At 36.7% G+C, this 26,733-nt stretch overlaps 1 protein-coding gene and 1 long non-coding RNA gene across 2 annotated transcripts; both read left to right on the top strand.

The window, feature by feature from the left end:
- Positions 1–1,225: 1,225 nt before the first annotated feature.
- Positions 1,226–1,457, top strand: LOC110917696. Its single transcript, XR_002580789.2, has 2 exons — positions 1,226–1,292; positions 1,370–1,457. It is a non-coding gene; the product is annotated as an uncharacterized LOC110917696 (long non-coding RNA).
- A 1,004-nt stretch (positions 1,458–2,461) lies between these two features.
- On the top strand, positions 2,462–3,483 carry LOC110916457 (auxin response factor 18-like). Its single transcript, XM_022161184.2, has 2 exons — positions 2,462–3,176; positions 3,272–3,483. The coding sequence occupies exons 1-2, from the start codon at positions 2,686–2,688 to the stop codon at positions 3,330–3,332; spliced, it is 552 nt and encodes a 183-aa protein (XP_022016876.1). The 5' UTR covers positions 2,462–2,685; the 3' UTR covers positions 3,333–3,483.
- The last annotated feature ends 23,250 nt before the right edge of the window (positions 3,484–26,733 follow it).

Here is a 26,733-nt window from a genome sequence, read left to right as displayed (position 1 = left end):
CTGTTTTCTTCCTTATAAAACCTATCACCATCGCATCCTCTTCATTACACACAATCCTCTTCTTGATTTTCTCTGGTCATCCCTAATTTCCCTTTTCTCCACTGCCGATGACGTTGCCGGAATCTTCACACCACCGTTTAAATCTGTCAAGCATTTAAATCACTTGCTTCTTGATAGCCGATGTGTTTAACTCTTGAATCATGGATGTTCTGGATTTTCATCATCAGGGATTCTACCATGATTGGGCGGACGACCGTTGTCTTCTCATAATCACCATGTCTCCTATCTTCGGGTAATCCCCATCTCTCTCTCTTCTCTTTATTTGTTAGCCTACAGCCGGTGGCTTAATTCTGTTTTAATTGGAAGTGCTGTTTATGTGATAACAAATCAAAACACAGGTTGTCGGCTTATGGAATTTCGCTCGAGGTTTTGTTGCTTTGGAGGATTCGATCGGTACGTTTCACTCGGATTAATGTTTATTTGATAAAATAAAGTTGTAGCTTACACTCTGAATTTGTTATTTTCTAATAGAATTTCTCTCTATGATATTGATTTTCGGTTTCATTAACGTTTGCTTGACCTTATTATACTCGTAAACTGCTTGAATTCCATGTCTGTGTGTTTTCAACTGCATCTAAGAGTGTTTTGTTTTTGTTGCAGACCAGTTGGTCGATGAATTGCCTGATACTCTGATTCCAGTGATGGTTGGGCAACAAAGGGAGATCAATCGCAAATAAAACCAAGGAATGGGGTAACATTTAGGATTTTCCCATATTTTTTTTTTGTTTCTTATTTTGTCCCTTTCTAAAACCCTAATTTGTTAGTACCAGGATTTTGGGCAGTGTGATGTTAAAAGGTGTACAAGATGAAGCTATCTAGATTTGGATTGTTGAAAGTAAGTGTTGGAATAAAATATTTGATACCTGCCCCAGAGTTCTCATCCTTATGTTATTTTTATCTGATCATTACTTAATTTTATGCAGGAGTTGTGAGTAGGAGTTGGTTTTGGAGGTATTAAAAGATATTACAATATTAACACAATGACCAATTCGTTCTTTAGAGTCCTTATCCTGACCTTCGGGTCAAGCCAACACGTTAGCTTGATGCTTGGAAGTTGACTATGATCTTCAGATCTTGTACCACTTCATTAACTGTTCGATGGTCAAAACTACCTTCATTCAACATTTTAACCTAACAAATGTTATTTAACTGCTAGAACCGTATTAATTGGATTAACATTATTATTATTGTTTGATTTGATATGCAGGATTGCAAGAAACAATGCTCAGCAGGTAATTTATTAGTATGATATTGTGAAAATGTGTAACATATGTTGACGTTTTTGAATTTTTTATGTTGTGTGATTTAGATGCGAAACTATGCTGCAAAAGATATTAAATTTGGAGTGGATGCTAGAGCTTTGATGCTTAGAGGTGTTGAAGAGCTTGCTGATGTTGTTGAAGTTACCATGGGTCCTAAGGTTTTTATTTTATTTTTTTTTCGAATTGTTGTTTTTTGTTTGTGATTAGTGTATTTTGTAATTTAGTTGTTTTTTGTTTGTGATTAGTGTATTTTGTAATTTAGTTGTTGGTTAAGTGTAGAATGTACTGCACAGTTGAGATGTTTGATTTTTTTAAGGATTAATGGTATAGTTATTGCTGTTTTGTATGCATAATTGACTTGTGTTATTTGGATTTGTTGCTTAAATGACAACACATTAGTTACTTGATAGTGTCATGATAACTGATCATTAACTGGAATTGCATATTCTAAGGGGTAAAATAATATTACACATTGACCTGTTTTCTCCTCCTCATCAGTAAATCTCACCGATAACAAAGCTAAGGTAGGGTGAGGAGGGATAGACCTTTACATTCTTAAAATTAAAGAAAAAGTTTCTTTTTTTTTCTTTTTCACAATAATGTCCTTACTATAATTCTTATGATTATGTTTTCTTGCTTGTGAGGTCACTTTAAATCACATCTTCAACACATCCTCATATCGTGTCATATGCGTATTCTAATCTAGTCCTGTTACAAACTCTGTATGAATGCAGGGACCTATGGACTTCGTTGACTTCTGCTGAACCAAGAAGAGAAGTAGAACAAGAAAGGTTTTTGGAGCTGTGTTTGGTGATTGAATTGCAGTTAGGGGCCAAATTGGTTTGGAAGGTAAACTATGTGTGTGTGTGTGTATTTGTTGTAGCTGTTGTCATTACGATTTGTGGTATTTAAGAAGATCAACTGATCAAGCTACTTTTTTTTGCTTAACAAGCTCCAAAGGGTTCAACTATAGGTTAACAAGCTCCAAAGGGTTCAGCTATAGGTTGATTGCTGGCACAGTTGGTTTGCACGTGGGTGGCTGATCCATTTGCTGGCACAGTTACTTTCTTTTAATATTCTCTTTGTTATGTCTTTGTTTTGGTTTTTTCCTTACTCGGACACATGAAAATAGTGAGACATATTGCAGAGAAACAACATGAGCAATTATTGGTTCCATGAAAGATGAACACCGAGCTTTGGAGTTGGCGATTGATGAGATGCAAAATGAGATCAACCAGAAAGAATCTGAAATCAAAGATTGGAAAAACAGCCGGCAAATGCCACTGAAAATCTGGTCAGTCAGTTCTAATGACACGTTGAATTATCGACACAACGTAACTAGTAAGGTCAAAGAAAGAAGCCCATGGGAATATCCCAAGAAGCCCAAGCAAACAAATTCGAAAATGAAAACGCTTCCTGTTTGCTAACAATCGGGAATGTTAGTAACTCGAAAGCCAGCTTGAAAAGCGAGAAAAAACCGACCTTTTTGTTGTTTGGTCAGCCAATATTCACCGAACAACAGCTTTCCGATAGCAGTTCTGGAGACACAGTGGCCGACCAGTCTGATGGTTCGGTGGTGGTTCAAAATGGTCCAGTGGAGAGCTCATCCGATGAAGCTGGTCCATGGTTTAAGGACCTAAGTTCCGAATTCGGGCATGAGACCGGGCATTGCAAGGTTTTCATGGAGTCCGAAGACGTGGGCCGGACTCTTGATCTGGCTGCTTTTCATACATATGGAGAGTTGCACCGAAAGCTAGCTGATATGTTCTGTGTCGAGAAATCGGTAATGCTCATCAACTTGATTTACCGCACCACATCGGGTGCGGTTAAACACACCGGTGACGAACCCTTCAGGTATTTTGCATAGTCGTGTTGTATAACGTTATGCATTAAAGCTTGTACTTTTCATGACTAACCGCGTTTTTGTTTTGTGTTCTGTTGTGTTGCAGTGAGTTCTCAAAGACAGCTCAAAGGCTAACAATTGTGATGGATTCTGGTGGTGAAGTGTAAGAGTTATTTTTAGTGACAGATTAACAAGTTCTTGTAGTGTGTACGGTAGTCGCTAATTCGGATTCTTACGAAATCTTGTTTTAGTTTCTGGTTGTCGTGGTAAAGTCCATATCAACCAATTTTTGGACGGTTTTAGTTTATGTTTTCTGTAGTAATCTCTGTTTTTCAAACATTGTATTTTGATTCGTTCTATTGATGTTTTTTCTTCAAGTTGTGTAGTTTTGGGAATGCTTTTGTGACAAATGATTGTTAATATGCTTTTGTGTAGCTAGCTGATATGTATGTATGTATGTATGTATGTATTAGCTGGGTATGAAGGCTTAAAAGAATAAATATTATATATTTTATGTCTTTTAACTTTATATATTATGAAGAGAGCACACACATATTTATCTATGAACATTCAAAAGCGATGTAAATGAATGCAATATTCATGCACAAACCATTTCAACTGCATGTTCTAAAACTGAAAACATGTGACTTGATTACACATTTTGAGTCCTTCCAACGTAATAACCGTTTTCTAATGAGTTTTATTATTCGACAAGATACATGAATTGTGTCAAAATTAATTTTAAATCATTTTAACGGTTTAATTTTTAAGGTGTTCATTAAAAATATCATATCATATAACAAAATCAAAAGAAGATATGAAATCAGACTTAACAACGTGATACCCATCTATCACACCTTCCACTCTATGCATGACGAAAAGTGGCATATCTATGTGGTTTTTGTAGTTCTCCGCATCAAATTGTTTATGTATTGAACACATACTTTTTTTTTTTTAGTAAAATGTCAAAATGCTCCATGAGTTTAAGGTACAATTGACACTTTAATCTAAAAATGAAATTTTTTGTATCTAGGTCCCTGAGGTTTATTTTTGTTGCTACTTTCATTCAATTGGCAAATTGAGTTAAAATTTTTTTGTTAACTTCTCATTTTTTATCGGTTTCCTCATTTAAATTAAGGGTATAATTTGTCATATTATGCCATAATATATTTTAGTTAAACGAGGAAAACGACAAAAAATAAGAGAAGTTAACAGAAAATTATAACCCAATTTACCAATTGAATGAAAATGATAACAAAAATGAAACCTTAGACACCCAACAAACCAAAACTTTATTTTTTTTGGTCATGTTTACCTATACCAAAATATAGAGGTGTGAATATGCAATTCATGCAGCTGTGTATGTGTTGTAAACTTGTAAATTGTTTTATCAAAAAAGTATTTGATACGATGTTTGTATAAACAAAGATTTGGTTTGTATGTGTTCATAACCCTCATAGTCTCATAGTTACTATGACCCTCATAGTCACTATGACCCTCCACATTAGCGTAATGTCATTCACTTCTAATCCATCATCCAAAATTACTATTTTAAGGGTGTGGTTATTACCCAAACCACTATTCTGTTACTTAATTCATTTTTGTAAAAAGGAAAAGAAAATATTAAAAGAGGAAAGTAGGTTCATGGTTGCCATGGTTTAATCCATGCCAATCTTAGTGGATGAGGCAAGGGGATGGTGTAGCAATCCATTAATGGTCCTACGTGGCGTTTAAAAAGATCACCATAACAACGAACGTTTTTTTTAACTTTGATACGAGTATTATATTGCTATATAAAAAAATCATTGTTTAGTGGGTTTTCTTTGCATCGTATTAAAGGTTCTGGTCATTGTGTTTTTTCAACTAGGTTTTGGTCATTGCATTTTTTACAATCGTTTCTATACACATTGTGTTATTATCAAAACCTATAACACAATGTTAATTTGATTTCTGCCCGTTGTGCTTTTATATATTTATAACTAGAGTACAAATAACATTGTGTTTTTGAAGACAGTGTGTTTTTTAATACATAACAGTTATTTTATAATTGAAGCAATTTTTTTCTAAAGAGAGTTCAGGTTGACACTTTGACCTGGTCACCCTAATAAATAGGAGATAACGATCCACGATCTAACAAAATAATTATAAAATTGATTAAAAAACTGCTAATTAGTTAGCCCCCCCCCCCCATGATTTTCTGCCCACATTCTCCACCTAAGACAGTTCCGACAGAAAAGGAAGCAATTTGAGAAAAAAAACATATACAGTTACGTGGGTAGTGGGAGTTTTCTTTTTATTTTTATTAAAGGTGTGCGATTGGTCTTGGCCATACAAATTAGACGGTTTTTTAGGTGTAGCATTTCGTGAGATGAAGTTTTATCGCCACATTGTGTTAATGTCATTTTGATTTTATTAGACAACGAGGTTTTGTAGATGTTTCTGTTTTATATATGTAACATTGTACTATACTATAGCATTGTGTTTTTGTATAAACATTGTGTTTTTATATGACATGATATACTTTTATTTGTTTTTTTTTTACAACATACAATGTCGTCGACTCCCTCCATTATAATTTTAATTAGGTTAAACCATTTTTGTAGTTGGCGACCATGTTCTCCTACAAAACTGATAACATTAACTGTTGTATTAATGGTTAATAAAACTTTTCTTTCTTAATAAATAAATAACCTCCCTCAACCCCCACTAACTCCCATTTTTCCAGAAGGTAGTTAACTTGAGCGGTTATTATTTACATGGGGTATTTAGGTAAATATGGACTAGGAGTTGGCTACAAAGTCCAAATTTCCTAACACAATATTATACAAAAAAACCAAAGCATTTGTAAAAACAAAATTCGTTGTAAAAAACACAATACGAGATGAACTCCATATGTTAGTATCAGAATATTTAGCGTGGATGTTGAATGGTGGAAACTGCAAAATGAAACCTGGTCAAAAGTGATTTCTTTTCTGCCAGGTATGTCTATGTCATTGATGATTAGGTCATATGTGCACTATATCAATGGATATAACAAGTTCATTATAGTTCAAGAATGGGGTGAGATTGCTGAGATAAACGTAAGGACAAAGGAGATGCATTACATTAAACGTATAATGAAATACTATATGTACACTTTTATCATTGACATGTAATATGTATATATCTTTTTTGTTTGTTAATTTTATGGTGATAGCAACACTTACGTTAATCTGGGCCGTCCGATCATGGCAGTTATTTGTGAGATTAAATCTCATCCGTAATAACCCCAAATAATTGGCAGTTTTTTAGAGTGCAACAGTTAGAAAGTTACCTAAAATTACTCCTTACGTTGCCCACTCTCCCGTTTAATTAATTACACATCCGCAATAAAATATAGGCAACATAAATTCGTTAATAAATACAATTATTCATTTTTTAATGTATCATCTGGCAAGAATAAAAAAAAAGTTAAACTAATTTACCTCTAAAATTCATTTATTTTAATTAAACATGTAACAAAGTAATATATAATATTTATTTTAAAGGTGTATTAATATTTGTGTCAGGATGAATTTGAGTTGCAGCACGCAGATGATCAATTTTAGTTATAGCATGCAGCACCAGAAAGAAAAACTTAAATTATATATTAAGAAACAACTATTAATTCGATCTCTAAATAGATATTACCTTTTAAACAAATAAAACTCGGGATGTATCAATTTTGTTTAATCATTATTAATGCATTAAAATGTGTTCGAATGTTATCCAATGAACTATAAGCTAAAGTATTATAAATTATTGTGTTAGAAAAGTCATAAGTCAATATTTATGTAATTTAGTTACACATAATATACATACAATTTAACATTGTGTTTTTGAAGACATTATGTTTTTAATACGTCCAATCTTGACAGTTATTTATGTATTTTAGTAACACATAATTAAATACATACAATTTAACATTGTGTTTTTGAATACGTAACAGTTATTTCTTAATTGAAGCAATTTTCTCCTAAAGATAGTTCAGTTTGACATTTTAACTTGGTCAGCCTAATAAATAGGAGATAACATTACACGATCTAACAAAATAACTATAAAATTAATTGAAAAACTGCTAATCAGTTACTTCCCACATGATTTTCTGCCCCCATTCTCCACCTAAGACACTTCCGACAAAAAAGGAAGCAATTTGAAAAAAAAAACAAATGTAGTTCCGTGGGTAGTAAGAGTTTCTTTATATTCCTATATAAAGGTGTGCGATTGATCTTGGCCGTACAAATTAGACGGTTAATTTTGAGGTTTAATCCTGACCAGAATAACCACCAAGTATGGCCAGGATTTGAATGTTTTTTAGGTGTTGCATTTTCACGATGTGAAGTTTTATCGCCACATTGTGTTATGTCATTGTGTTTTTATTAGACAACAAAGTTTTGTAGTTGTTTCTGTTTTACATATGTAACATTGTAGTATACTATAGCATTGTGTTTTTGTATAAACATTGTGTTTTTGTATAAACATTGTGTTTTTATATGACATGATATACTTTTTATTTGTATTATTTTTACAACATACAATGTCGTCGACTTTCAGTTTTTTATGTACATTTCCCTCCATTATAACTTTTCTTTCTTGATAAATAAAAAACCTCCCTCAACCCCCACTAACTCCCATTTTTCTAGAAGGTAGTTAACTTGAGCGGTTATTATTTACATGAGGTATTTAGGTAAATATAGGCCAAGAGTTGGCTACAAAGTCCAAATTTCCTAACACAATATTATACAAAAAACCAAAGGATTTGTAAAAACAAAATTCGTTGTAAAAAACACAATACGAGATGAACTCCATATGTTGGTTAGTATCAGAATGTTTAGCGTGGATGTTGAATCGTGGAAACTGCAAAATAAAACCTGGTTAAAAGTGATTTCTTTTCTGCCCGGTGTGTGTATGCCATTGATGTTTAGGTCATTTGTGCACCATATCAATGGATATAACAAGTTCATTATAGTTCAAGAATGGGTTAAGATTGCTAAGATAAACGTATGGACATAGGGGATGCATTACATTAAACGTATAATGTAATAATATATGTACACTGTTATCATTGACATGTAATATTATCTTTTTGTTTGTTAATTTTAAGGTGATAACAACACCTACATTAATCTGGGTCGTCCGATCATGGCGGTTATTTGGGAGATTAAATCTCATCCGTAATAACCGCCAAAAAATTGGCAGTTTTTTTAGAGTGCAACAGTTAGAAAGTTACCTAAAATTACTCCCCACGTTCTCCACTCACCCATTTAATTAATTACACATCTGCAATAAAATATACGCAACATAAAATTAGTTACTAAATCCAATTATTCATTTTTTAATGTATCACCTAGCAACAATAAAAAAAGTTAAATTAATTTTAATTAAACATGTAAGAAAGTAATATATAATATTTATTTTAAAGGTGTATTAATATTTGTGTCAGGATGAATTTGAGTTGTAGCACGCAGAGTATTAATTTTAGTTGCAGCACGCAATACCTGATAGAAAAACTTAAATTATATATTAAGAAAAACAACTATTAATTCGATCTCTTAACAGGTATTACCTTTTTAACAAATAAAACTCGGGATGTATCAATTTTGTTCAACCATTATTAATGCATTAAAATGTATTCAAATGTAATCACATGAGCTATAAGCTGCAGTATTATAAATCATTGTGTTAGAAAAGTCATAAGTCAATATTTATGTAATTTAGTTACAAATAATATAAATACAATTTAACATTGTGTTTTTAAAGACATTGTGTTTTTAATACGTCCAATCTTGACGATTATTTATGTATTTTAGTAACACATAATTAAATACATACAATTTAACATTGTGTTTTTTAAGACATTGTGTTTTTGAATATGTAACAGTTATTTCTTAATTTAAGCAATTTTCTCCTAAAGGCAGTTCAGGCTGACACTTTGACCCGGTCATCCTAATAAATACGAGATAACATTCCACGATCTAACAAAATAACTATAAAATTAATTAAAAAACTGCTAATTAGTTACTTCCCCCCATGTTTTTTTGTCCACATTCTCCACCTAAGACACTTCTGACAAAAAAGAAAGCAATTTGAAAAAAAAATGCAGTTCCGTGGGTAGTTGGAGTTTCTTTATATTCCTATATAAAGGTGTGCGATTGATCTTGGCCGTACAAATTAGACGGTTAATTGTGAGGTTTAATCCAGACTAGAATAACCACCAGGTGGTTATGGCCATAATAATGTGTTTTAGGTGTAGCAGTTTCACGAGTTGAAGTTTTATCGCCACGTTGTGTTATGTCATTGTGTTTTATTAGACAACGAGGTTTTGTAGTTGTTCTGTTTTATATATGCAACATTGTACTACACTATTGTGTTTTTTATATGACATGAATACTTTTTATTTGTATTTTATTACAACATACAATGTCGTCGATTTTCAGTTTTTTATGTATATTTCCCTCCATTATAATTTTAATTTGGATATGTATTAGCAGTTTATTATCCAGGTTAAACCATTTTTGTAGTTGTCGACCATGTTCTCCTACAAAACTGATAGCATCAATTGTTGTATTAATGGTTAATAAAACTTTTCTTTCTTGATAAATAAATAACCTCCCTCAACCCGCACTAACTCCCATTTTTCCAGAAGGTAGTTAACTTGAGCGGTTATTATTTACATGGGGTATTTAGGTAAATATAGGCTAGGAGTTAGCTACAAAGTCCAAATTTCCTAACACAATATTATACAAAAACCAAAGCATTTGTAAAAACAAAATTCGTTGTAAAAAACACAATACGAGAGGAATTCCATATGTTGGTTAGTATCAAATGTTTTGCGTGGATGTTGAATCGTGGAAACTGCAAAATGAAACCTGGTCAAAATTGATTTATTTTCTGCCCGGTGTGTCTATGCCATTGATGATTGGGTCATCTGTGCACTATATCAATGGATATAATAAGTTCATTATAGTTCAAGAATGGGGTGAGATTGCTGAGATAAACGTAAGGACAAATGAGATGCATTACATTAAACGTATAATGAAATACTATATGTACATTATTATCATTGACATGTAATATGTATATATCTTTTTTGTTTGTTAATTTTATGGTGATAGCAACACCTACATTAATCTGGGTCGTCCGATCATGGTGGTTATTTGTGAGATTAAATCTCATTTGTAATAACCCCCAAAAAATTGGTAGTTTTTTTTAGAGTGCAACAGTTAGGAAGTTACCTAAACTTACTCCCCATGTTCTTCACTCTCTTATTTAATTAATTACACATCTGCAATAAAATATAGGCAACATAAAATTTGTTATTAAATCCAATTATTCATTTTTAATTTATCATCTTGCAACAATAAAAAAAGTAAAACTAATTTACCTCTAAAAATCATTAATTTTAATTAAACATGCAACGAAGTAATATATAATATTTATTTTAAAGGTGTATTAATATTTGTGTCAAGATGAATTTGAGTTGCAGCACGCAGATGATCAATTTAGTTGCAGCACGTAGCGCCTGAAAGAAAAACTTAATTAATTTCATCTGCTATCTTTTTTTCGAGCGACCATCTAGAGAATTGTGTTCTAACAGCGCTGGTGTCTGACTAGTGGTAGAAGCATCTGTTTGCCATCTAGAGTATTGTTGGTGTTGATGGTTTTGGTTTGTTTTTTTTTTTTTTACAAACAATTTTTTAAAAGACAATTGTTGATGTTTTCAATCAAACCAATCACCAGCCTTTTATACTGTTTAAAATGGGTCTTATGGTAAATGAAGAGGTTAATCGTAATTATGATAACCTGTTTTTTTAAGGTTTAAATTTTGTCCTTTGGGTTTCTTGATATTTAATTTTATTAGTTTTGCCATGAAAACTTATTTTTGAAAGGTTTTGCATTAAAAGCCCGTTGTTTCTAAATATAAATTTACATGTTTATATTAAATATCCACGTTTTTCCCTCTTAAATTATTAAATGTACTGGGAATTTAAATATGACCTTTGGGCTGTTAGATATTTCACTATATAATATCATTGCCAATTCACCTGTTTTTCATCACGTTTTACTACCAAGATACATTTCTTTCACATCAGTTGGGTAATATTTAACATAAAATGGTGTCATACACTTCTGTAGAGTCTGATGATTTAAAGCCGCGCTTTATCAAACAAGTTAAGGAGCAAGTATATGCAGATAGGGCTACTCTTCAAGAGCTGAAGATGTGTTTTGATGGACTGCACCTTGGTCTGTTCACGAGAGACCAGGTTTCCAGAAACCTGATGGCAATGCCTTCGACTTCCGTTCGTGACCTTTGTGTTGTCAGTAATATAGAGTGCGGTGATAGAGACGTGGAGTTCATGGCGATGCTCAAGGATATGCATCGAAAGGTTCAATACTCGATGGAGTTAAAGCTAAAATTTCTTAATTCTTGCTGTTAGATTTTTAAATTTCTTACTGTTATTGTTAGATTTGAATGTATCTTAGTTCAGTACTCGATGTAGTTGTTACTCTTTTAATGTCCATAAATTTTAATCGTATTAATCTTTCTTGACGCATTTTACTTTTACTTATTCTAGCAAGCATAAGTATTATTATATAGTATAGATATGGAATCTTAGGATTGCAGATCGATATTGATTTTGAATTACATTGTGTCTGAATTTGATTTAGTTTGTGTTTATGTTAAATTTTGTTTGAATATAGAATTGCAAACATGAAAAAAACACTATGTATACCATAAACATCTACCTTTGATAGATCTTATCTATCTTCATTTAATAGTGGTAACAATTGCTATGTTAATCAATTTACAAATAATTACTTAAATATTTTAAATTATGCGAATTAGATGTAAGATTTTAAGATAGTATGTATGACAATACAAGAACAAACAGTTGTAGTTATTAATCGCAATCAAATTAAAAGTCATCATTATCTTAAATATAGACATAGTTATTGATGTTCTTAATAGTTGGATAAGAAATCATTCTGATATTAAAATAGTAGTGAGTTTGGATGGTGTTAATCATATATACCCGGACCGCGGACGGGTAAACTACTAGTTGATTATAGATAGTACTAAAATTTTAATAATGTAAATGTCAACATTTAATAATGTAAATTACATATCAAAAAAAAGAATGTTATATAGTTCAGTAGGTTATCACCTTCCAAAACAAATTCCCAGCCGAACAGTATTAGCAACCCAAAACAAATCCCAATTCCAATGTCATAGTTTTCAAAGGACACAAAAGTTTAAGTTTTTTTTTTTTTTTATATTGTTGTATTACAAATGGATCTTGGATACAACCGTATTGTTACATTTACAAGTGTTTTTTTTAAAAAGAAAATGAATCAAACGGTTTTAAGTTGTTGACCTTTAAAGATATTTAATTAATAGATGTGAATTTATAGTAAAAAGAAGCAGAATAAATTAAATTTTAAAACAGAGTAATAAATGGTACTAACTGATATGAACCATATATATTGGTTTTATTAGTAAAAATATGTGTCGCGACAGTGTAGGGGCCGGGACCCGAACCCGCGCCCTTGGGGTAAATAACAACAGCAAGCACGTATGATTTTTTTTGGTGAAACTTTATTTAAATAAAAAAAAAAAAAAAAAACTTCTTATAGTCATCATCTTCTTCATTACAAAAACAACCATACAAACTGTTTGATAAAAACTCAAAGTTTCAAAGGATTAATGTGTGCTTAGATGAGTTTTTTTTTAAGATGAAGGTGAATAATGAAATTAACGAGGAACAATGATAAAAGGAAATGTATACCGAATAAAGTGGGTCAAGTCGAGTTCGGACGTAATACTCCGGCCGCGTTTGGTTCTTCTCCGGCGGCTTGCGGTTTACTCCGGTGAGCTCCGAACCTCTCCGGCGAGTGGTGTTATCGGCCAGTGCGAGAGAGATATACTAAAGGATATTGTGAGCGTGATAGGGGGAGGTTGGTTGAGCCGAGATGTCCTATAGATAGTATATATATATATATCTTTTCGTTCTTGTTTCTTTAGGAAGGTTTATAATTTCCGAAATCGAAAATGGCAAGCTATTCTTCATCGATGATGACTGAGGACAAGGTTTGTTATGGGTTCATGATTGATACAAAGTTGGAAAACGCGGAATCGATCCCGGAGAATCAGCGGCGTAAAAAGGAAAGCACGGCTGTCTATCTTTGTAACCATGGCAAGTTTGAACCACGAGAAATTAGCGTAATAGAATTTGGATATGTGTTTGTCTATGAACTGTTAATGGCGGCAATATGAGAAAGGACCGAAGTTGTCGTTTATTTAAAGTTTAAAAGGTATGATTGTTTATTGATTTGAAGTCTTAGTGTTAGGGCTGTAAACGAACCGAACGAACACGAACAAGGCCTTGTTCGTGTTCGTTCGTTAAGGAATAAATGTGTTCACGAACGGTTCATGAACACTTATCGAACGAGATTTTATGTTCGTGTTCGTTCATTAAGGAAATGAGCGTGTTCGCGAACGGTTCACGAACACAAATAAATTTGACAAACGCGACGAAGGATAAAGGTAGATGGCTCAGAGAGTAGCACTGGAACTTGAATCCCTTATTGTGGAACAGAGGTCGACCGTATTCACCGATGTAAATAATGAGAAATGAAAGGGAAATGGTGCATAAACAAGGTGAAAGAGGGTTTCCTAGTTTAATTGTTAGGGTAATAAAATAAATAAAAGTTTAATAATATAAAAATTATAGATAAAATATATGAAAGTACAAAAATATTCAATTAAAACACAAACATATGAATATGAACATAAACAAACGCAAATGAACGAATGTTCATGAACACGTTCATGAACACCTTACCAAACGTTCACGAACACAATCGAACGAACGAGACCTCTGTTCATTTTCGTTCATTTAACTAATCGAACGAAATTTCTTGTTCATGTTCGTTCGTTTATTAAACGAACGGACATAAACGAACTTCCCGCCGAACGGTTCACGAACTGTTCGCTGAACGTTCGGTTCGTTTACAGCCCTACTTAGTGTTGTGTAGCGAAGTGGGGAACCCGGGTTCGAGATCCGCTTCACCCATTTATTTTTAAATCAAGGTTTTTAATAGAATTCCCAGATTTACACAAATTGGTCCCTTAACTTTGAAAGGTTTAATTAGTTAGATTAACTTGGTTTAACTTAGTTAACCTATGTAACTTTAAATTAACTAAGAAACCTAACCAAACTAACTAGATTAGTTTTATATAAGTAAAATAACAAAACTTTTAATTGTAATATTAATTTGATTAATTAAACAAATAAATAAATAACTAACCATGTTTATAAATAAAATAATTAACCATATTTATAACCGAATTAAATTAGGATAAAAATCTTTCAATGACTAGTCATTTCGCGAAAAATTTCCGTTGGTTCAAAGGTTAGGATCCAAAATTTCAAAACGGGTCGGATTTTGGATATCCGTTTTTGACGAATGTTACACATGTTTATATGCTTTCAGATGTTAACAAGGTTTTGAACCTTTTTAATAGGTTGTACCATCTTGGCCATGTCTGCAATGACATTTAGGCTAGGTTTTACCATCTTGGTCATGTCTGCAATGACAATTAGGCTAGGTTTTACCATCTTGGCCATGTCTGTAATGACAATTGGGCTAGATTTTACCATCTTGGCCATGTCTGTAATGACAATTAAGCTAGATTTTACCATCTTGGCCATGTCTGTAATGACAATTAGGCTAGATTTTACCATCTTGGCCATGTCTTGTAATGACAATTAGGCTAGGTTTTACCTTTAAGATTCTTTTAATATTAACGCAGAGCAATCCTAGTTGAGATGTTAACAAGGATCTGAATCTAATTGAGGAACTACCATCTTGGCTTTGTCTCAAGGTGACACGTGGCTAGGTCTTGTCCTTTTAGATTTTGCCATTTTATTATAATGGTAAATCTTATAATAGGAATGTTATTTTAAGTCTAACCATTCCACTAAAATTTAAACAAGTACATGGTTGCCCTAAAAGGGACTTCTATCTGAAATGATTTACCCATGCAAGGGCCAATCAGAAATATAACAAGGGAAACAAATAAAGATAAAATGAAACGAATTAGGATTAGTCCTAAGTTCTTTGTCTAGACTCGAGAATCAAAGAATGTGCAATTGTGTAACTGAGATTAAACACAAAAGGCTAGTGTTTAATTCACTCAGTGTTGGCTCTGATACCAACCTGTCACACCCCTAATTTCCACGTGTCACCGGTGGGGAGTATCGTGACGTAATTGATATCATCATAGTCAAACAGCACAACGTATAAATGCACAGCGGAAGCAAAAGATAGATTTATTTCAACTGAATAGATTGTAATGTTTAAGTATCACAAAACAGTCGAAATAGATCCACAGGCGGATCAAATAAAAAGGAAAACTGTTTAACAGACTTTGACATCTAAAGCTTGCGAGACTTGAGTAATGATGCCTGGAGTAGCCAGCCTATTTCGTCTAGTACATGCACTTAGCCTTTTTGGAAAATACGTCAGTTTGCACTGGTAAATACAACTTAACTGACTCATTTTGAAAAGAGTTTGAAAATTAATTTGAATGCACTTCGGCAAAAATATTTTATAACTTGGGAGAATTGTTTAAAAATAATCTTGTATACAGATTTATTTATTTGCCGTCCGTCAGGGCCGGTTTGTAGGGCCGGACTTAAGTTAACTGACACGCCACAGGTATAATGCCCACAAGGTTGATTCCTTTAACTGGGATACCAGTTTCTACATAAGGCAGCTGTCAGGTGTACGCCTACACCCCGTGCTTAGGTCGTGGCCATTTCATGAATGATGCCAAGGATATCAGGGACATGGTCATTTAACCCCCAAAGGCCATACACCAAATAATACATATCAAACGGGTCATGCAAATACATTAATCACAATCCGATTTCAATGACTACACAAACCCGGCCAAGCGGTACTTTTATAGTACCGTATCCCAAGCCCGTATAAGGAAAATAAGTTAAGGGTATTTACCTGAGCAAAGTGTAAATCAAATATAGCAAGTGCACGTAGCTTTTACTGGGCTCCTAATCTGGAACGAAGGTTTTTAATAACCTATTAGAATCCTAACCGGTTAGTTTTCAAAAGGAAGACACGGTTCAAACGCATGATAAAGCGAAGACCGGTCTAGAATGTGGTTTTGACCCGACAAGCTTGAATACTTGTTTAATATGGGTAACTTAATCACATTCTGGATTTTGAGACAAAAACGATATGGTTTGACCCGTTTCGGCTAATATATGTAAACTAGTTACATACGCCGATCCGAACGCGAAAAGTGCGTAACGGGTAACCAAATGAGTCATATGCAAGTTTCTTGAGTTAATATGCCTTAAATATGTTGTGACATCAGAAAGATATCTTCTATTATGCCCCAAATGTATTTAAACTCAAATTACGCCTCATAAGGGCATTTTGGTCATTTAAAAAGGCTATAAAAGGGTTTAAATATAATTCTGAGTTCCGGATCTGATGTAATCAGTAAAAATGCTTAATTTACTAAGTTATATCAGTAGGGTATAACTTATATGGGAAATCTATCTTTTATAACCAAACTATGCATCTTAAGGGCATTTTGGTAATTTCATATAAGCCTAAAAGGTCAAAATTGGAAATCTGAGCTTAAGACCTTTGCTTACTATTAGAATGTAAATATTTATTAAAAATATCAGTAGGCATCAAACCTTATATTTACAAAATGGTTTTAATATATACTACGCGTTAAAAACGCTTAAAAAGGCGATTTGGAGCCATTTCTGGGTTTTCAAAGGAAAGCTGATATTTTTATAATTCCAGAAGACTCAAAATATTCTATTTATCATTTTGGATCAGTAGAAAAAGGTTTGGGGTCAAAAGGATTTGAAAAACTCACTTTATAGCCCAAAAGGGCAAAACCGGCAATTACCAAATTAAGCTTAGAACTCTATGTTATGCTCAGCCTAAAAATAAATAAAAATCTTCAAAAATCCCAAAATATTATATTACATCAGTGGGTAATAAGTTTGGTATCAAAAATTGGGTTTAGATAGGCTATATGCTAATTATGCGGTTTAATTACTAAAAAGCTTTCTAATTACGCTAATGAGCATAACTCTTAATCCAGACCTCAAACTGATGTCAAATTTTAGGAACAAGTTTATAAATCAGTAATGAAGGTTTCTATCCTTTCACTTTATCAAAAGTCACATTTTATGATGAAAAGGGCATAATAGTCAACATTTAGGCGATTAACGGAAACATGCATATAAATCGGATAACTAATGAACCAAGTTGTAAAATCACAGAGGGTTATACTTATAGGTAACTTGGTCTTAGTAAAGCTCTAAGGCATTCCTAAATCATGCTCAAACGGGTCAGAACTGAAAGTCAAGGCATAAGTCAAACTATGCGACTTTCGGTCCCGAACCAAGCTTAAACTAAAAATTGTCGAGTTGAACATGTTTAGACATGTTCTTAAATTAATTACCAAGTTATATTAATGTCAAAACAGGTTGTATAGCTTCTACATTGCTAATTTTGCATTTATTTGAAAATTAGCTTTCTGTTGACTTTTTATAATCAAGTTTGACTCGACAATTGACCAAATTAGAGTGGGAATCAGAGGGTGACCTTTTAAGGGTTTAATGCCCACATAATTACCAACTCATAGGTACTTTCAATTTGAAATTTGACTGGAGCAATTAAGATTAATAACGAAGTCAAATCTTAATTACGACGGTTTGACTTTTTAGTTTATAAGCTAATTAAAAGAACTAAACAAGGATTAGAACTCTTACTTAAGGTCCTTGCTATCTTTTCTACACTTCTTAGTCTTCTCCCAAGTCAGCCACCTCCAGAAACCAAGTTGTGAAGTTGCAAGTGAATGAGCAATTTGAAGAACACAACTTATGGCCCTTATATAGGTTTCTTAGATCATCAAGATCATGCCAAGCAAGTCTATAGATGTTATGGGATCACTCCAAGTGTCCCTAGGTCCTTTAAAACCATCAAACAAGCTCCAGGTATGAAAAACCACGCTTCTAAGTCGGTTAAACCGGCTGTACAGGCAGCTGTGCATATTTTCAGCATATGGCAGTGCCAGGCAGCCCGCGTAAGGGTCCTGCCTGGTCTTACGCGGCCCGTGTGGATGTCCAGTCCAGTTAACAAAGTTTCAAATATTGCATCTTTAGTCCCTGGTCCTTCTAAACTTATTTTTAACATGGTTTCTTGCACTATAAACCCCCAAACTTGACTTTTAAGGACCCCAAGTTATAAACCAACTTTGTAAAGTCCCCGGTTATTCATACGATCACCGAAAAGTCTTAAATTTCAATGTTGATGCTTTTAACCCCTCGTATACGAATATTGTCATAACTTTCTCATACGATAACGAAACTTTGTGAAATTTTTATCACACATTCTTGTGAGTATAATTTATCATTACAAAGCTTCGGGTCTGCTAAAAGATCACTCAGAGGTATACTTTAAACATGTTGACACATTTAGCCCCTGCAGTTTGTAATTCCTCACTTTCTTTCACAATTAGCTTCGTATGATCCATGATTTATTCGTTTAAGGGTATAAACATCTTGTAAGGTTATTAAAAGATATATTTACTCATCGTTGACAACGTGTTGAACTATGATAACCTCCGTTCCTACTTGTTTCCTTGGCTCGAACAGGAATCACCCAAGTCCGGCCGGTGAACGGTTCGGAATGTCGGTTTAGAGTTTAACCCAAAATCGGTGAACCTTGTTCATAGAACCTGAATCTTGAACCTTTTAACTATTTGAATGATTAGTTAGCCGGTTCAAGCTCCGTTTCTATTGATTTGAAGGTATTGAGTGTAAAAGATTTGAAAGAAAGTTGGAATTCCTTCTTTCAATCCTTCACAACTTGTGGATGTTTAGATCTTTGGTAGATCTTAACTTGTTTATGTGGAAATCGGTTAGATCTAAGCTAATCATAGTGGAATGAGGCCAAAACATGATGTTCTTCAAGAACACCATGATGACATCACCCAAGAACACTTAGATCTTGATGATTTCACGGTTAGAATCCAAGTTTTGATAGATAGAAAGGTGTAGAATCAAGTAATGATCAAAAACGTACATGAATTAGAGTGAGAACTTACCGGGATTGAGAGAAATCTGAGAAAAGGTGAAGAAGATGGCTGGTTCGGTCAGAGCTTTCCAAAAATGGAAAGTATGACAATGACAGCCCTATTTATAGGCTCCAAAAGAGGACTGTGGCAGCCGATCGGTCAGGAGCTCCGATCGAGTGGGCTGCTCGATCGGCTGGCAAGATGCTAGCCGATCGGCTGGCCTGTTCGATCCGGATGCTTCCTGTTCGATCCGCGACACACTTTGAGTATTTTGCGACGATTTTTGATGTTTCGATTTCGATGGACGATGATACGAATACGATAGGGTTCCTAGTCAAATTACTTTCAGTCCCAATCACTATATCTAACATACTATCTTCTATAATCACGTTTCGATGTCGGTTTCGATTGAGTTCGATTGCTTTTCGAGTTTCGATTCGATTTTCGATTGATTTGCTTGAATACCACACCAAACATAAAGTAAACACGCACAAGTAACACATAAGGCACACACACACGTATAACAATACCAAAATTCGCATAATTCGAGTCTCGAGTTCGATGATTGTTAGATCGGTTTGATTACTGATTAGGTTAACTTTATCGCATTGTTACTTCCTATCATTCACAGTCGTAGATCGGTTCGCGTTAAAACACATTCGATTACTTCGATTCTTGCTGATTACAACACTTACTCCACATAATACAACTAAAACATAAAATAGATTATCTACAGTCAAAGAAAGTCAAAGTTGACTTGGACTTTGACTTTGACTTTGACATTCGAAATCACGGGGTGTTACAGCCTCCCCTTGTTTAGGGAATTTCGTCCCGAAATTAGGCTCGAAGGCTACACAACGCCGTGATTTACCAATTTGATGCTTCAGATCTATTTATTTAAACAACTGCGGGTACTTGGCCTTCATGTCGCTTTCGAGTTCCCAAGTGAACTCCGCGCCTCGTTTGCCTTCCCATCGGACCTTTACGATCGGGATGCGAGAGCGTCTGAGTTGCTTGGTTTGGCGATCCATGATTTCGACAGGCTTTTCCACGAAGTGTAATGTTTCGTTGACCTGAAGATCGTCGAGCGGTACAATTAGATCATGATCAGCAAGGCATTTTCGGAGGTTAGAGACGTGGAAAGTCGGGTGGACGTTACTGAGTTCCTCCGGTAGTTCGAGTCTGTAGGCGACTTCTCCGATTCTTTCTAGAATCCTAAAAGGTCCAACATATCGAGGCGCTAGTTTCCCTTTCTTGCCGAATCGGACTACACCCTTCCAAGGTGATACCTTTAGGAGTACGTAGTCACCAACTTCAAATTCAAGGGGCTTGCGTCTTTTATCGGCGTAACTTTTCTGTCTGTTCCGAGCTTTTACCAAGTTGTCTCTTATCTGGTGGATTTTGTCAGTCGTTTCTTGTAGAATCTCGGGACCGGTTAGTTGCGAGTGACCGATCTCGTGCCACACAATAGGCGATCGACACCTTCTACCATACAAAGCCTCGAAGGGTGCCATTTGGATGTTGGCATGATAGCTGTTATTGTACGAGAATTCCACCAATGACAGGTGTTTGTTCCAACTACCACCAAAATCTATAACACACGCTCGGAGCATGTCTTCAAGAGTACAGATCGTTCTTTCAGTCTGTCCGTCGGTTTGAGGATGGAATGCAGTACTCAGATTAAGCGACGTACCAAGGGCCGCTTGAAACGTTTCCCACAATCGCAAAGTGAACCGAGCGTCACGGTCTGAAATGATGTCACGAGGCGTACCATGATTACGAATGATCTCGTCGGTGTAGATTTGGGCTAGTCGTTCCACCTTGTAGTCTTCTCGTATCGGCAAAAAGTGGGCTGACTTTGTTAGACGATCAACTATGACCCAAATACTGTCGTGACCTGATGGCGTGGGCGGGAGTTTCGTTATGAAATCCATAGCTATACTCTCCCACTTCCATATAGGTATCGGTGGTTGTTCGAGTAAGCCAGAAGGTCTTTGATGTTCAGCCTTGACTCTTGCACAAGCTAAACAGCTTCCAACGTATAGAGCGATATCCCTTTTCATACCCGGCCACCAGTACTTATAACGAAGGTCCTGGTACATCTTGTCTGCACCGGGATGAATAGAATACCGCGATTTGTGGGCTTCGTTCATGATAATCTTTCGCAAATCGGTCCGCTTAGGGATCCAAATTCGGTCCAGATAGTAGAATATCCCATCCGATTTGCTTACCAACTGAGCTCCATCGTGATAGATTCTCTCTCTCTTCAATGTACGCTCGTTAAAGCAAGCATGTTGAGCTTCGCGAATAAGGGTTTCGAGGTTATGCTGGGTTTGGATGTTTCGAGTACTGAGCACGTAACTCTTCCTGCTGAGCGCGTCAGCAACCACATTCGCCTTGCCTGGGTGATAACGAATCTCACAGTCGTAATCATTGAGAAGTTCTACCCATCGGCGTTGATGCATATTAAGCTCTCTCTGATTAAAGATGTGTTGTAAACTCCTGTGATCAGTGTAGATCGTACACTTAGTGCCATACAGGTAGTGTCGCGAAATCTTCAATGCAAAGACAACCGCGCCTAGCTCGAGGTCATGGGTTGTATAGTTCTTCTCGTGGATCTTAAGCTGACGAGATGCTTAGGCTATAACCTTGTCTCGCTGCATGAGAACACAGCCGAGACCAAGGTTAGAAGCATCACAGTAGACAATGAAGTTTTCGCTTCCGTCGGGCAGCGTAAGAATCGGTGCGTTGCACAGCATATGCTTGAGGGTTTGAAAGGCAGTCTCTTGTGCGTTTCCCCACACGAAAGGCTTGTCCTTATGCGTAAGAGCAGTGAGCGGCACAGCGATCTTTGAGAATCCTTCGGTGAATCGTCGATAACAGCCCGCTAGTCCGAGAAAAGAACGAACTTCTGACGGGTTCTTAGGCGTAATCCAGCTTTCGACAGCTTCAATCTTCGCAGGATCGACATGGATACCTCGACTATTCACTATGTGACCCAGAAATTGAACCTCCTCTAACCAGAATTCGCACTTGGAGAACTTGGCATAGAGTTGGTTTCCCTGAAGTAACTTGAGAACCAAACGTAGATGTTGCGCGTGTTCGGCTTTCGATTTGGAATAAATCAAGACATCGTCGATGAACATGATGACGAAACGGTCAAGATAAGGCTTACACACGCGATTCATGAGGGTCATAAAAACCGCGGGTGCGTTGGTTAGACCAAAGGGCATAACAACGAATTCGTAGTGGCCATAACGGGTTCGAAAAGCAGTTTTAGGAATGTCCTCCTCTTGAATCCGTAGTTGATGATATCTTGACCGTAGGTCGATCTTAGAGAAGCATGCTGCACCTTGTAGCTGATCAAACAAATCGTCAATTCGAGGTAAGGGGTATCGGTTCTTAATGGTCAGCTTATTCAACTCCCGATAGTCGATGCACATCCGGAACGATCCATCCTTCTTTTTGACAAAAAGGACTGGCGCCCCCCAAGGAGAGGTGCTTGGGCGAATAAAGCCTTTTTCGAGTAATTCCTGGAGTTGGTTCGAGAGTTCCCTCATTTCGGATGGAGCGAGTCGATAAGGGGCTTTGGCAACGCGGTTAGCTCCAGGAATGAGGTCGATACGAAAGTCGATATCACGACTAGGTGGTAGTCCAGGAAGATCGTCAGGGAACACCTGAGGAAATTCACGAACCACTGGAACATCTTTGACTTCAACTTTCTTTTTCTTTCCCTTCTCCGCTACTATAATGTTGGCCAAGAAGGCTCGGTATTCCTTGCGGAGATATTTGCTGGCTTGAATACACGACATGAGCTTGAGACCTTTCGACGTTGTTTCACCGTACACACACATCACATCACCATTCGCGAGTGAGAATCGAATCATCTTCTCAAAGCACACAACTTCAGCATGGTTTTCACGAAGAAAGTCCATGCCTATTATGACGTCAAAGCTTCCGAGTTGCATCAGAATAAGGTCGATTGGGAAAATGTGATTGTTGAGTTCGAGAGTACAATCACGGAGTACTGAATTAACGGCAATAGTTCTTCCTGTAGCAACTTCGACTTCGAGTGATGAGGACAGATAAGAGCGCTTACGACTAAGGAGCTTCTCGAATTCAAATGACACAAAGCAGTTATCGGCTCCAGTATCAAACAAACATGATGCATAAATACCATTCACAAGGAACGTACCATTAACCACGTTGTTATCCACCTGAGCCTGGCGGGCATTGATGTTGAAGGTTCAGGCATGGGCTGCTTGCTGCTGTTGCTGAGGCTGCTGTTGTTGCTGCTGCTGTTGTGGTTGTTGCTGCTGGGGCTCTTGCTTAACCACCCTGTTCGGGCATCTGTTGGCAAAGTGGTTAGGGTCACCACATGCAAAGCAAACTCGAGCATTAGCTGCTGGTGCTTGAGCTGCTTGTTGACCGTGAGGGGCAGGGAGTAGAGCTTGGTTGACAGTAGCTTGAGCTGGGGCTTGACGAGGACCATAGCGACAGTTCGCAGTGAAATGACCGTACAGATTGCAGTGAGCGCAAAAACGACAAGCTAGACCCACTGGATGATGATACGAACATGTCGGGCAGAGTGGGTGAGGGCCTGTGTATGCACGCTTTGCTGGCGGTGCATTGATCACTGGAGCTGAGCGCTGGTGCTGCTGCTGTTGAGCTGGTACCGCTTGCAGGGGAGTGGCATTCGTTGCGGCAGCACAGCTCTTGTTGCTGGAGCTGTTGTTGTTGTTCTTCTTCGTTCTTCTTGAAGACTTGGAGGATTGAGCAGATGAGTCGGTGGGTGTTGCCGTGGCTTAGTACAGAGACTTGGTTTGCTTATCCCAGAAACCAGACTTGACTCGCTTATCGTTGATCTCAGCGGCGAGTAGGTAGGTTTCTTCGATCGTTGCTGGCTTGGAGGCGTGAACAAAATCTGCTACACAGTCTGGCAGAGCTCGGATATACTTCTTGATGGTCATCTCTGGAGTCTTGACCTGATCGGGACATATGATACTGAGCTGCTTGAAGCGAGCAGTGAGAGCAGCGTTGTCTCCGTCTTTCTGCTTGATGACCCAAAATTCATCCTCCAGCTTTTGGCGTTCATGAGGAGGGCAAAATTCATCGATCATAATTACCTTCAGTTCCTCCCATGTCAGCTCGTAAGCTGCATCATTCCCACGCTTGTTTCGTTCAGCAGTCCACCAGTCTAGAGCACGGGACTGGAAGACGCCAGTAGCATTGAGAGTGCGGAGATTTTCGGGGCATCCGCTTTGTCGCAGAGTGACTTCGACTGAGTCGAACCAATGAAACATGGCGGTAGGGCCATCCTCACCGGTGAACTCCTTCGGTCCGCATGCTTTAAACTGCTTGAAGCTAAAAGCGGTCTTGCTTGAATCCTTAGGGTTCTCAGCTCGGGATTCTTCAGACGTTTTGCTGGCATTTTCATACACCTCACTCACGGCTTTCGCCACTTGTTTGGAGATGATAGCAGCGAGACGTCGGTCTCTCTTCTCTTGGCGAGTCAGACGGTGACGTGATCCAGACGACGACATGGTCTGCAATAGTCATCGTCACAGGACTCAACACAACGTAATCGAATCTCACCTCACACGTCTATCACTATCTAAAGCTTAGAATCACGTCGAATCACGTAGCATATAAACACATATTCGCAGATATACCTAATCATGGAGCACAGAAGCACATAGAGCACATAGGTCACAGAAGCACATAAGCACGTGGAGCACAAAACACAGAAGCACATAAGTACTTAGGCATTTAATCACAGATGCAGTCAGAAAATAGAAATCTATCCTTCAAAGCTCGCGTGTCGTTCAAATAGTATATCGATTAGCATCGTACTAGCCTAACTTGGTCGTATAGCATAACATAGTATGATATCGTCTAGAGTTGCGACAACTGGATGTCGAATTGAGATAGAACAGCAATTGCGAGTCGTGTGTGTTGATTGAAATGATAGCAAAATCGAATAACATCCCAAAATATACACACAAAAACAGAGAAAGCACACGTAAACACATAAAAATCAACGAGTGTACCTGATGACTCGTCAAATTCGAAACACATAAAATCGAGAGATAGATTGCCTGCGGCTACTAGGCATCGACTACCCAAGGCAACTCGACTATTCACAGTAGACTTGTCATCACTTTCGACTCTAGAGGTCGTGTTTCTGCCTCGATTCTTGGGCACGCGTTCCCTAGGCCATACTTGTGAGTTCAGGTCGTTGGAGTCCATCGAAGCCTTGGTGAGATGATTAAAATACAGAACAAACTGCTAAGGTTAGGGTTTCACCCCCTTGGCTTAGCAATCTCTTCCTTGTTTTTAGTAAAATCGAGAAGAATTTTCATCAAAATGGGGGTTTCACACCTGTTTTGGTATAATTCTCCTCGTTTATTAGCAAAAAAAAATGTCGAGATGAAGGAGTAAAATCCTCATAAGTCAGGAAATTTAGTCGGGAGTTTGCGGTTTTCACACCTATTCCTAACTAAATCCTCCGACTTTATTTGAAAATTCGAGTGTAGTGACAGTGAAGAATTACAGAATAGGCACATAAACTTGGTCTGATGGTTCCTAACTATAGTCTAGGTCTCTAAGACAGCGACCCGGACTAGGTCGTGTCTGCCTAATTCCCTATAGTTATGGCTCTGATACCAATCTGTCACACCCCAACCGATGGCGGAATCATCGGGGCGCGGCACTGAGCGAAACAAATTGTCCAGAAGTTTCCACAACAACTATTATTACAAATTCAGTTAAATGATACGTCCCATACCGTATCCCAAATAAATAAACAAGTTATCATAGAAAGCGACTAGGCAAATATATTCCGTTCCGACAACTCAGATTTAATTATTACAAACCAAATGAATAAAAGCATTGCTTGAAGTCATTAAGACTTATCCGGACAAGATCTACAGACAGCTAATGCCATAGACCCCGGATCGGACAACTCCAACGGCTCCATGGCAATTGTTTATTTGCTTCTAGAGACCCCTAGGTAGACCACTACCTATAGCTATTCATTGGCCTCTAGAGCTTTATCCTAGCCTCGCTTTCCTAGCAGATAAGCATCCTAATTACCTGTCACATACGTTAAAATAATGTCAATACATAAAATGTAAAGGTGAGCACACAAGTTTGATAATAGCATATAGAGTTCGAATAGTTTACGCATAACCAGGCACGTACACAGAGGAAAACGATGCATGTTAATTATCGACATGGGACCATCGATACCAACGACTGCGGGTTGACCGTCCGAGACGGTTCGCAATACATGATTACCACCGTAATCCATGCAAGTAATTGTCCTTAACAACCCCCGTGTGAACGGGTGCTGAGTCCAAACTATAGTACTATGTTGATAAGGCAGGTAGATAGCACTCCACGTGTAAACATAATAA

The sequence above is a fragment of the Helianthus annuus genome, chromosome 16 (genome assembly GCF_002127325.2).
Source record: "Helianthus annuus cultivar XRQ/B chromosome 16, HanXRQr2.0-SUNRISE, whole genome shotgun sequence".
Lineage (NCBI taxonomy): Eukaryota > Viridiplantae > Streptophyta > Magnoliopsida > Asterales > Asteraceae > Helianthus > Helianthus annuus.
The sequence above is the reverse complement of the archived record's forward strand: the minus strand, read 5'-3'. Positions and strand labels throughout refer to the sequence as shown.